The sequence below is a fragment of the Brachionichthys hirsutus genome, unplaced genomic scaffold (assembly GCF_040956055.1).
Source record: "Brachionichthys hirsutus isolate HB-005 unplaced genomic scaffold, CSIRO-AGI_Bhir_v1 contig_289, whole genome shotgun sequence".
NCBI lineage: Eukaryota > Metazoa > Chordata > Actinopteri > Lophiiformes > Brachionichthyidae > Brachionichthys > Brachionichthys hirsutus.
In genome coordinates, this window is record NW_027180510.1 from 1 (window position 1) to 12,166 (window position 12,166).

Genomic DNA, 12,166 nt, shown 5'->3' on the forward strand with positions numbered 1-12,166 from the left:
CCTGCAACTAAAGTGTTTCTCGACTTTTGTTTCCTGCGCTGTATTGTTGCAGAATATTTAATGCGTTTGATGCCGGATAAGCAAAGTTCCATCAGACATGTCAGTCCACCCTCGTGGATTTTGTTAGCGGTGATTAGCTTTTTGGTTGGTTCGGAAGTATTTCTAAGGAACGTTGTCTCTGTGGTCCCGTCTTTGAAAATTAGTAAAGCTTTGGAAATAATCCAAAGCCGATTGCTCTCGATCAGCACAAATATTTGACGTGTTTGAAGCTGAAAAGCTCATTTCTTTTCTAAAACTGACGAAGTTCATTCTTAGGATAAACAAAAGACGATGATTGCGAATTGAATTTCAAGGCGTGGCGCTTCGGTGTCCTTCGTATTGGAAGATGAGTGATTTCTCCAATACCCTTTTAAATAAAGGAAAAAGAAAATGATGTTTGTTGTATGTGATCATAATGTTTCCCCCGCTTTTTTTTGTGTGTGTGTGTGTGTCTTTGCAGAACCACACGTTGACTCAGCACAGCAGCTAACGTGGCAAAGATCAGCGAGAACAAGGATCACATGACGCGGAGAATAATGCCTAACCGCCAATTACTGTCAGTGCAGTTTCCCCACTGACCGGCTTGCAATGAGCTTTCAATTCAGTCACACCACAAGGAACCGTGCCACAGAACGAAAAAAGCAAAGCAAAGAAAAATAAAAGAAACAGGGGGAGAGCGCATAAAAGAACGCCTCTCCGTTCTTCACTAACCATTATCTCAGAATGAAAGGAAAGCCAACTTCTTTGTACATAGACTTCTTCGTGTGTTGCTTACCTACTACAGCTATATCGCAAAAATCTTATACAGTATTTGCCAATGTACAGTTTGAAATGTTTGTCCATGAACAAGAGGGAACAAAGATCAATCAATGACAATGTCAATCAGAGCAGATGGGGACCCCACCAGCTGTGTGAAGGAGAAACGGGGCGCCGCTGGGAGCGCGGCAAGCTGTAGGAGCCGGCAAGTGTTGTCAGGAGGACTCTTTTCATCAGCGCGGCTCCTACGGCGCGGCGCATCAGGCCGTACCCTGACATGGTCAATCATTATTTAGAAGAGCTCGCTTCGCCCACGTAAGCTGGGTTCTCGCGCGTCCGTGGCAAACACGGTCGCCCGAGGAGAACGGTTGTGTGTGAGACTGTTCTGCACCGCCTCTGCTGGAGTTCAGATGAGGGGTGGTGGGGGGATGGGGGGGGGGGGGAAGAAACAAGCGACAGAGAACAGAAAAACAGGACAGGATGCTGATACATGCAAACTCAGTGACACAGATTTGGAAAAGGCTAGTTCCTCTGGTTGGCTCGTGAACAGAGGCGTGAAGCTCCCATGTGGCTCTCAGAGCGTGGGGGGGGGGGGTCTCCGGCCCACTGACTCAACCTGTACATTTCTGTTGTTAATGTTTACTGCTCGTTGAAGCCTGGAGATTACTGGAATATTTTTGTCTTTATATTTAGCTTTCTTTTTTTCCTCTTGCAGTGTTGGAATTAATCCATTAAATTTTTTTGGGGGTGGGGGAGGGGGGTTACGATGATGCCTGAATACACTTTCAGTCCGTCTCGGGGTTAAACCGTAGTTGAACTCCATCCCTGGCTCTCCTGGAGAGTGCCCGAGTACCCCTCTCTTGTCGCTTTGCGGCTGTCCCATTGCTCTCTGCTCAAGCTGGAAGCCACTGCGGCGCCACACAAAACTTTACAACTATTCTGTCATGTAAATGTTTTGCATTCATTGAACCTGAGATGCACTTTTGTATAAAACTTTTAATGTTTTGACATTTTGATTGAGAATTGTTCGTACACAGTTTACAGGAAATCACCACCTCCTGCAGCGAAAAGGACATTTAACTGATGTTATTCAAATGTATTGTACAAATATGGAGTTCTGTATTTGGCAGACCTCGGGTTTTTTTGTGTTGCACATGTGATGGAAATATTAAATACTGTATGAGAACATGGCTTCACTGTCTCGTCATTGTTCTGTTTGTGTGCAGGTGTGTGCATAATGGATACCGGGTGGGGGGGGGGGGGGGGGGGGCACACACACGACCAATTAACCCATCAGACAAGATCAATGACGGCAGAAACACAATCATCAAAAGCTTACACCGCTTTTTTTTTCTTTTCTTCTGTGCATCAAATTGGGTCCTATTTTTCTCCCTCGCTAACAAACATCTGAGCATCTTCAGGGAGGTCTGTGTTATTAATGACTCCATTACCCATCACCCTGTGCGGTCCCCATTCTGCACACCCTTGTGCTCGGTCTATTTAGGGAGCCTCCAGCGCTCCGAGAGACTGAGGAAGAGATCCTTCTGCCATTGTGGAACGGGACAAATCCCGTGCAACAACATCTGTCCGTCCACACAAATGATTCATCAGCGGTGACACGAGAGCAGCGCAACATTTGTCGAAGCCTTCGGTTTTGTTTTAAAATGCCTCAGCCCTGCAGATCATCTCACTGTAACTGGGTTAAACTGCAAGGAGCAAATGATGGCAGATACTGTGTTTTATTACACTTATAAATATCACTTATCTGTGTATATTTCAAATATGCAAGAATATTGCTGCATGTACTTGTTTCATCCATTCTGCACAGTGTGTATGAAAACATAAATGAATTCCCTGTGGGTGTTACTATAGAGATGCCAATTTGTCTCTGATAATGATTTTAAAGTAAATCAGGTTCTTATTAAATTTTACTTGTTTCAATCAAATGTGCATGTCGTTGGCTCAGATTAGCTTTTATTACATTACTTTTAACATGAATCGGTTGAAGAACGCATACGGGGCCTTTCCCCTCCAAGTCAGCGATGGTACGGTCCAACGTTAACTGTCATTCTGAATGCAAGCTGGGCATCCATTAAACAACTTTGCTAGCATCTCCCTGTGCCAGGCACTTTTAATAAGCTTCAAGGGCATTAGAACGGGTCCAGAACTTTGCTTTGCCAGAGATGGACTGGCCCACATCATCCATTACATTAAATTGGGTGGCGGCCTCCAGCTCATATTTATGATTTAATTAAATTCACTTGTGAGGCGTATCAGAAGCACTGCGGCCTCCCTTTTAACGCCAGCCTAAGCAGCAATACACACGCGCACGCACACACACACATGCATGCAGCTACACATATGAGTGCATACCCAATCGCTCTGACAGTCGCCCAAGTGTGAGACATTGTGGGCGCTTTGGCAGGGGCTTTCTCAAGGGCTCATTTAAAGCAATATAATTACACGCCCCCCCCCCCCCCCCCCCCCAAGTAAGTTCTTCCATCAGAAAGGAGCAGAATGGATGGCATTTTCTGAGCGAACCCAGCCAGGCTCATCCTCTCAGGTGTCGTCATCGGAACATCAACTCAATGCAAGTTCTGCGATCGGAGGCTGGCCAGCTCTTCGGCGGGAGCGGACGGTCACGCCAGATGTTTGGGAGTAAGTGGGAACACTCTTCTTCCTCTTCAGGAAGTTTCAGGAAGTTTCCTCTAAAGGAAAAGAGGCGCAGACTGTCTGACTTCCCGAGGACCTGCTGAACCTGCGTTGTGTATCGCTAACCTAGAAGTCACAACGCAATGTAAGTGTGCATCCAGCCTTCGTCCTTCGTGTCCCCCCCCCGTCCCCCCCCCCTTGCCGTAACTCATCTTTGGTGCAAAATTTAGTTTGGTGAAAACTCCACATTGTTAGCCGTGCATTGCTCCCACTGAAGGAGACCGCAGAGACCTCTTATGGCATTCAATATGTGCGCCCAAGCATGAGATCCAGATCCATTTGGCTGGGAGATCCACTGGGAGTGTCTGTGGGTAACCCAATCTCTCACACCGGCACTCCACAGCCCGAGCCATCTTTTCACTTTAGAACTGTGTCAGCAAAATGGACGCCTTAACCTCAGAATGCAGAACCGCCGCAGCGTCTATGGATCGAGGACAAATGCGGTTTATTTGTCTTTTGTGTATGTCCTTTTGGACACATTCTTATTCTGCGGTGGTTTTAGGAGTAAGAATGGCAATAAAACAGTAAAAAGGCCATATCTTAAATTGTCTTGCACAGAGGAAAGTTACTTTAAGGGCATTTCCTTACGAATGTAAAAAGGAGCTGTGTATATTATTTTTAACCCTTTTAGACCCTTCCATCTCTAGGAACAAAACTAGAATGCGTGTAAAGTAGTTTAGAAAATGTAATCATTCACAGTTGGATTATTATTTGTTTCTCTATTCATATTTTAAGCCGCTTTCCCAGCTCAGGGTCACATGGGACTGCTAGGCCTATCCCAGCAGGGCACACCCTGGACAAGGCATGAATCTATAACCAGGCTAACACACAAACAGAGAAATAAGAAACAGATTCACGCTCTTCCTTTCTATACGGCCCCTCATAATGATGCCCTCTGCCTGCCGAGCCGAGGGCTGAAGGTGAGTACACCCCTCCAGTCATCTCCCTCTGCCTCGCCAAGACAAACACTTGAAGTTAGAAATAAAGGCACCAGATTCTTTTTTTTTGTTTTTTTCTTGGACGGGATGGAACAGGGTTTTCAAACATGTATTAAACACCAGGCAATAAAATATAAACCAGCTGGTGTCAAATTCACTACGACTCTCCAGGCTCCACAGCCAGTGTGGCCGGCGTGATGATACAAATACAAGCGCAAGGGAAGAGACTAAAAAAGAGGAGAAGAAATATCAATAATGCAGCAACACCGTATCCAGTAAAAGTGAAACACACACACTGGCTGCAAAAGGAAGCGAGCACAACACATTCTGGGTCCTTTGTTTTTAGGTGCCAAAACATGAAACTGTGGCCGAAACGCCTTGAGTGTATTTTATATCCTAACATCAGTTTAATGACTTTAGTTTTATGTTTTACAATCAGCTGAAATATGCACATCTGAGAAATGACTTTCTTCTTCGCTGGGCATCTGCCATTTATTTATTTAATGAACATGTGGTCCTGCAACGCTCACGTTCGTTGTGAGAAATCTGCCCACGCCGGGCCAAAGGAGAAGATGAAGAGGGATTGTTGTTGCGTTATTTCATTCAAATCATTAACTTCCAGATTGCTCATTAAATAATGTCTGTTTTAGGTTCATTTTCTTCTCATTGGTAATTAACTGAAAACCCGCTCCATAATGGAGCCCCATGAGAGAAGGTGGTTCCCCGCTACCTTCCGTCTCCTCCTTTTTTCCCAGTTCATTCCCGCTCTTTTTTTTTATTTTAAGGGCTCTTACCCCTCCACCACCCCTCTTTTCCCCTTTGCATCCCTTGTATTGTAAATAGCTCACAATAGCATGACAAAAGTCTACGCTCGTGTTCCCCCCCCCGCCTCTTTTCTCTGTTTTCCCGTCTATTTGCTATTGTCTCCCCGCTATCGTGTGTTTGTCTCCATCACGCATTCTTTATTCTGTTTCTCCTCCGCGTCAGAAATGCAAAAGTTAATTAAATATGGGACGAGATGGAGCAGCATCTCTTTAAACCATCATGTCATTAAAATGGCATCCCTGGGAGATCAGCTTAAAAGGAGTCAGAGAACAATGTCTTCTCCGTCAGATATTTATGGGCCTGGTTATGTAAACATGTTCCCTTTATTCTCTATGTATATTTCATGTAATTATCACTTTTTGTAGCATCCCGCCCGCCCCCCCTGAGATTTGTACAGGCAAGAAGTTACCAGAGGAAAGTCATTACTATTGTTAGTGCTTCTATAAAACGGCACCCAGAAAAAGGCGGCATTCGATTCCTGCTAAAGCCTTTTATCTTCAACATATAAACATTAGCATTGTCTAGTTACTGTGAATCTACAGCTGAGACTAAACACTCGATTCATTTAGGAAACAGGGGGCACCTGGGTTTCAGGAGAAGGGGGTCAAGTATCAATCGCTACTCATCTGTTTTGCACAGGCGGGACTAGATCGTGCTCCAGCGCTATGCCACGTTGCACTCTTTCAATTGAGCGTAATGTCGAATGTGCCCCCCTCCCCTCCGACCCCTCCCTTTCCTGCGCACCCGTCTCCCAGCTTCTTGGCCATCACAGAGGGAGATGTTATTGCATGGCATGATGAAACTCTACATGTCAAGGTGCATTTCATTCAGACAAAAGGCTCTTCAGCATCACACACACCTACACACACACAGGACCTGGGCTCCCACATGCATAACTTAATGTCCCCCTTCTACTTATTGTTCTTTGCTGTGGGGTCGAAGTGTCTCTGAGTAATCTAACTCGCCCTGTCTTAGGGGACGATATAGGGTCTGCTATGAGTTCTGTCATTACTGTTTTACCCACCACAGCCAGACCACTCAACCACCACTGAACCTGCCATATTGCTATCCCAACCTGACCCCCCCACCCCCCCAGATGCAGCAAACCTGAGTGAACCACATAGTTTCCAAAGTCGACAGCAATAACCACTGCAGAATTGCTTTTAATCAACGTCTGAAATGAGGGTGACTTGAAGCGTCGCCCCATGCTGATTAAATGTAATTGTTTAATTGCCAAGTGCTGGGAACTCATCCTAAGAGGATTCCAATGGAATTATTTAAGCTCCAGTCAGGAAGTACACGGCAGGAAAAGACAGAGGGAAGAACGGAAGGGGGGGGGGGGCACAAGCAAAAAATATTTTGTTTTTCTTTTGGAGTTTGTCTCTCATTAATTATTGACTGTGGTTTACATTTGATTCGCTGAGAATGTGAACAGCGACTTCAGAGGAGGCCACAGCTTTGACCTCTCGCTGCAGAAAGACTGAAGTGATTCGCGCTTGTCTGACGGTTCACTTTTAAATTCCAGATGTTAGTGCGGTGTGTTGGTCATCGTTGTGTGGCAAAGACTACTGGCACGTGAAAACGCCGTCGTCTTCTGTTGCCTGCCCAAAGCCAAAACTTCAGCTCATTCATCTGCGACGCAGGTTTGAGGTGTTGCCCAGCTTCAAAACAAGATGCTTGAGCATTAAGTCATTTTTTTACAAAGTGTTGAGGACTGGGGGGGCTCAAAGAGTTTGACTATTAGAAGTCTCTCATGGGGGAGTTATATATATCTCCTCTTTCCCACTGACTGAATCATTGCTAATGGGACTCTATAAACTTAAGAAGCACAGGTGCACTCTCTTTAGGTTCACAACTTTTTAGATACATTACTTTGGGGGTCACAGACACAGACGTCCACACCCACTAGAACCACATTCGCTTGCTAGAATTAGCAGTTGAAGGATGCGTGCACCTTTGCGTGCACACATAATTGAAACCCTCATTTGTATTTTGCATGCCTCCATCCCTCCTTGACCAATTTAAGATGGCACGATTCCCAATACAGGCCCCATCTGTTAGCCAGTCAGTTTGGCACACGGGCCATGACATTTCAATCTATCAACAAAATCAATAGCAGTAGTCCTCCCTTAACTGCACACAGCGCAAGCGCTCCTCGCTGTCGCATTTAGATACACAGGGAGTAAACCGGCGCTTGCTATTCTGCTGATGAATGTTGTTCTGTCACACCTTGGGAAATGTGCCTGCATCCCTCTGGTCAAGACGTGTGTATCTGTACCCCATCTCACCCCGACACACACACACACCACCATGCCTTGGGCAGAGAGGGGCTGAGGGGAGAGCACAGGCCTGTTCCCTGCAGCTGTGGCCTTATTCCCAGCACCTGACCCGGGGGGGGGCCAGATGTGCGCACAAGCAAAAGCACCAATGTGAGCAATGTGAGTCCCCAGTGGGACCCAGGCACCTGCAAACAGAACCCCACTATCTAACATGATGGCGTAATTACATGTCTAATAAGTATACATCTGGAAAGAACTCGTTTAATCTATCAAATCAAACCTGCCCAGACTGGGGAACAATATAAAAAGGGTATTGCACTCTCAGCATTTCATCTGCACATCAAACAAAAGCCACTTGGAGCTGACCCAGTTTGCCATCAGGTTTAAAGACGGAACCAACAAGGCACAATTTTGCCATTTCAAAAGCATTTCATGTCGCAACATGAACTAAAATAATTTATTTTATGATTTGCACAAAGATCAGTAAGCATTTCAATTCATTTGCAAAATTAGATTTTACTTGTATTTACTTACAATAGGTACAAAAAGTAGTTATTATTATTGTTGTTGTTGATGTTGTTATTCTTGTTATGCCGTCATTATGCAGTAGCCTTACTCCGAAACAAGAGGACAACCTGTAAGCTACGGTAATAGACCTTCTGTAATAAGGCTTCACGAGCAAAAAAATAAATAGAAAATAAATATGCAGTAACATATGAAACATTTGCTAAAGTACAGAATAGACTTTTCACATTCTGCAAGTACACATAACACTATAGGCGACAATTAAAAGACTCACAGACAGACATCGATCCAGTTCAATAGAGCTTTGATTATAAGGTTTACGTTCCTCCGGGACAAAAATATCGCATGCATTTAGAAGCAATAAATGAACACAGTAAATGTGACCGTGGCCTGTCTCAAAGTCTGTCTTCATCCAAAGCTGACGCAAAGCTCCAACTCCAGCATTGCGCGTGCAAGAAGCTGCGCAGGTGAATGGTGACACCTATTGGCGGATAGGTATAAATACATGTACTGGTGATATTGCAAACAGGCTATAAACAGACCCGTTCCCTCTAACAAATCTGTATATCACATGTAATGCTAATAATCAGTCAATATGTGATAAATGTCAAAAAATAAATGTTTAGTGTTGATTGCGTTGCTTTACTCTAGTACAGTGAATCAACACTTAGATGACAACTGTGCAAAGAATGTACTCACTGAGTGTAAATATACAATCCATTATGAATTCGCCATTGAACTATGGATAAAACATTCCATTTTACAAACATTAATGCTTAATGGCACTTCATAGGCGTGTTTCATCAACGCCTTTCTGCGATATCAGCTGCTAAACACCCAAACAGCAGAAGGTGACAGCGCTCTGTGTCACTTCAGCTGAAGGAAAACTCACTTTGAGGTCGAGGATAAATATAAACCCTATATAGTCATGTTTCATTTGAATTTTCTGTGAATGCAAAGATACATTCAGGATGGAAGTCACAACTGGTTGATGTAATTGTTGCATCATCTCTGCATGGATTTGTCAAGCTGCCTATTTTACCCTCTCAACATGGTAAACGTTTAATAGCATGTCTATTACGTTAATCATCTTTTTATACTATTTAATCAAAGAGGTGACTTAAGTTCACTCCCTATAATAAATATGCAATACACAGTTTAGATGTGAACCGACTTCCAGCTGATGACACTATTCATATACTGTGCAGTACAAATACAACCAAACACCGAGAAGCAAAACTGTTATAATTAGTATTATTATGGTCTCTGTGAGATTGTGAAGCGAGAGTCGATCTTAATCTGCTGATACATGCAGCCTTAGTTTTTGGCACATTGTTTTAACCCCATCTAGCCATGGGTATATTTGCTTTGTTACTGGCAGTAGCGAAGCACAGATGATGGCGGGGGGGTGGTGTGACGCCTTGGGCAGAGGATCTTGCTGAAGGCTCTGCGGAAGCTGCTGTGACAAAGCGGGTACAACAATGGGTTAATGGCAGAGTTGAGCCACAGGAGCCAGAAGGTGACCTCGTACCAGTGGCGCTGGATGCACCGCCCTTTGCAGGCGGCGCGGATGATCATCAGCAGGGTGTACGGCGCCCAGCAGATGGCAAACACGCACACGATGATGGACAGGGACTTTGCAACTTTCCTGTCCCTGGACAGACGGCTGGGCTGCGCGGCCCTGCGGGTTGAGGGGTGCACTTTGCCCAAACTGGGAGAGGAGACGCTGGAGGGAATGGAGGCTCTGGTAGTCAGCTTTATCCCCAGAGGGACCCCTTCCCCCCCCTGCGCGGAGGCCGGTTCGCCCAGCTGGAGGTGCAGCTGGGACTCCCTGCTGCGGCGCCTTCTCCTCCGTATGTTGAGGTAAATGCTGAGGTTGAAGAAAGCCACCGAGATGAAGGGGGAGACGAACTCCAGCATGGAGGCACTCAGCAGGAAGTACCAAGAGTAGTAGAACTCCGCGAAGCACTCGTCCTTTGGCACGCGGCTCGTGCCCACCACGACATCCCAGAATATGATAGCCGGGCCGTACAGGATGAAGGCGAGCACCCAGACAGCGATCATCTTAATTACGGCGCGGTGCGTCATGCTCTGTCTGGCTCGGTAACTGACCTGCGGTGGTAGATGAGGAGACACGATATGGGTTTAATGTCATTTGAAGTGTGATCACTGCGTAATTACGCAAAAGAACAAAGGTGGAAGCTGCGTTCATAGAAAGACATGCAGCATCCTCAAACCCAGCAAAGATCTCCTTGAATTAATCACAGCGGCGCATTGAATACGAAGGAAAGCTTTCAATCAGCTGCCATGATTTTATTTAAACCACCATATATCTATATCTGTCCGGTGAAACGGCGCGTGAGACCCTCCAATCCCGGGGACACTGACGAGCTCATCAATTTTTACATGACAATCATGAATCTGGATATTAGCGCATGATTCCGATCTGACATTTGGAATTATCTTTTTAAATTCTTATAGATTCCTCCCTGGAGTTTCGTCGTGGTTTGCTCTGTATAATAACAAGAAGCGCGCAAATGGCTATATTTTCCCTCCAGTTCGTATTTCTGTCAATGCGCTGTTGTGTCAAACGTCAGAGTTCAACCTGACTTCATCTTTTCTTTTAAAAGGAACCCATTTTCAGCAGCCACATGACGAGCCTTTGTCTTTATTTGCTGCCAGTGGCCTGTCTCTGAAATGATAGAGCTCTCCTGGCTGGGAGGACCATTGCGCAGCAGCGGAGGATCTCTGCGATCAAAGTCTCTCTCTCTCTCCCCCCCCCCCCCCCCATTGGTCATGCAGAGAAACCCAGAAGAAGGTCAGATGGTCACACCAGCAGCAGAGGTCGTGTTAGATCAATTCCAAGAGATGCACAAAGTAGAGGCTTTGTTTCAGAAAAATAAATTATATCTCGACTCGAGGGATAAATTATTGATAAAGGATGATGATTACTATAGTTGTTGTCTGTGTGTTTTCTGACACCCAGTCTCTGCCAAATTCTAAAAGTGTCTTTTTTCATCTTCACCGTGGATATAATTAGGCATGGCACTGAGCCTTAAAGGTCAGGAATGATTAACCTCCAGCAGATGGGCATATTTGGGGAAAAATGGAGTGCCTCTGCACTACCAATGACTCGGGAGACTCACCAGTCACAGCAACATGCACGCAGTATCCACTGCCACAGACAACAAGCAAAGAATATATGTGTGGAAATGACTCTCCAAATTTGAACGTTACAATTTAAAAGTCTATATCCAGTGCATGCATAGAGTAACTTCACACAGCGTTAGACTTTCAGGATTAGTCATCTGCATGTGAGTCGATCAGAAATGCACTGATGCGAAGCGCAAGATGTTTCACTCACGGCTCTTGTCACAGACAGGAAGCGATCATAACTGATGAGGACGATGTTGAAGACGGATGCGGAACAGAGCAGGTAGTCCGTGACCAGCCACAGCTTGCACAGCCCTCGGCCCAGAGTCCACCTGCCTGTGAGGATGTAAGGGATGTAGACCGGGATGCAGAAAGCACCTGCAACAAACAGGTGTTGAAATGAAGCACACACCAAGTCATACGCAGCAAACGTCAGCGTCTTCTAAAAGCGTTCAGATATTGTATGACGTGAGCAGATATATCCATTCATAGAGGCAGGTGTATAAATAGAATACAAATAAGGTGATATATGATAATGAGTGAATGAATATTATTATTATATTATATTAAACTTAATATCAGATGTATCCGCATACAAACAGTAACATCTGCGACATTGAATTATGTTCTCTTATTATAGTGTCTGTAAAAAAAAACAATTCAATTAAAAAGAAATAAAGTGAAAGACTCACTCACCTACAAGAAAATCTGATATTGCCAAATTAAGGAAGTAATAATTGCACTGTCTCCTCAAACTCTTGTCCACTTTAAAAGCCAAAATGACCAGCGCGTTGCCAGAAACTATCACTGCGACCAAAGTCACCATCAGTACCATCAAAACGACAGACGTGGGTCCGGAAAACGCGAAGCTGCTCTGGATTTTACTGAAAGAGTAACGAGAGGAGTTCGAATCAGTTTCCTCCGCCGACATGGTCCTGA

General features: G+C 45.0%; 1 protein-coding gene across 1 annotated transcript; it reads right to left on the bottom strand.

Annotated features, from left to right (window-relative positions):
- Positions 1 to 9,445: 9,445 nt before the first annotated feature.
- On the bottom strand, positions 9,446 to 12,158 carry LOC137915730 (histamine H3 receptor-like). Its single transcript, XM_068758849.1, has 3 exons — positions 11,924 to 12,158; positions 11,439 to 11,605; positions 9,446 to 10,186 (listed from the first exon to the last, which is right to left on the bottom strand). The coding sequence occupies exons 1-3, from the start codon at positions 12,156 to 12,158 to the stop codon at positions 9,446 to 9,448; spliced, it is 1,143 nt and encodes a 380-aa protein (XP_068614950.1).
- Positions 12,159 to 12,166: the final 8 nt, after the last annotated feature.

Bases quoted from the DNA above. Each gene is read 5' to 3' on its own strand.
- LOC137915730 (XM_068758849.1), bottom strand. From the start codon at position 12,158: ATGTCGGCGGAGGAAACTGATTCGAACTCCTCTCGTTACTCTTTCAGT. The intron at 11,606-11,923 runs GTGAGTGAGTCT...TGTTTGTTGCAG, and splicing joins AATATCAGATTTTCTTGTAG to GTGCTTTCTGCATCCCGGTC. The intron at 10,187-11,438 runs GTGAGTGAAACA...CTACCACCGCAG, and splicing joins TCCTGTCTGTGACAAGAGCC to GTCAGTTACCGAGCCAGACA.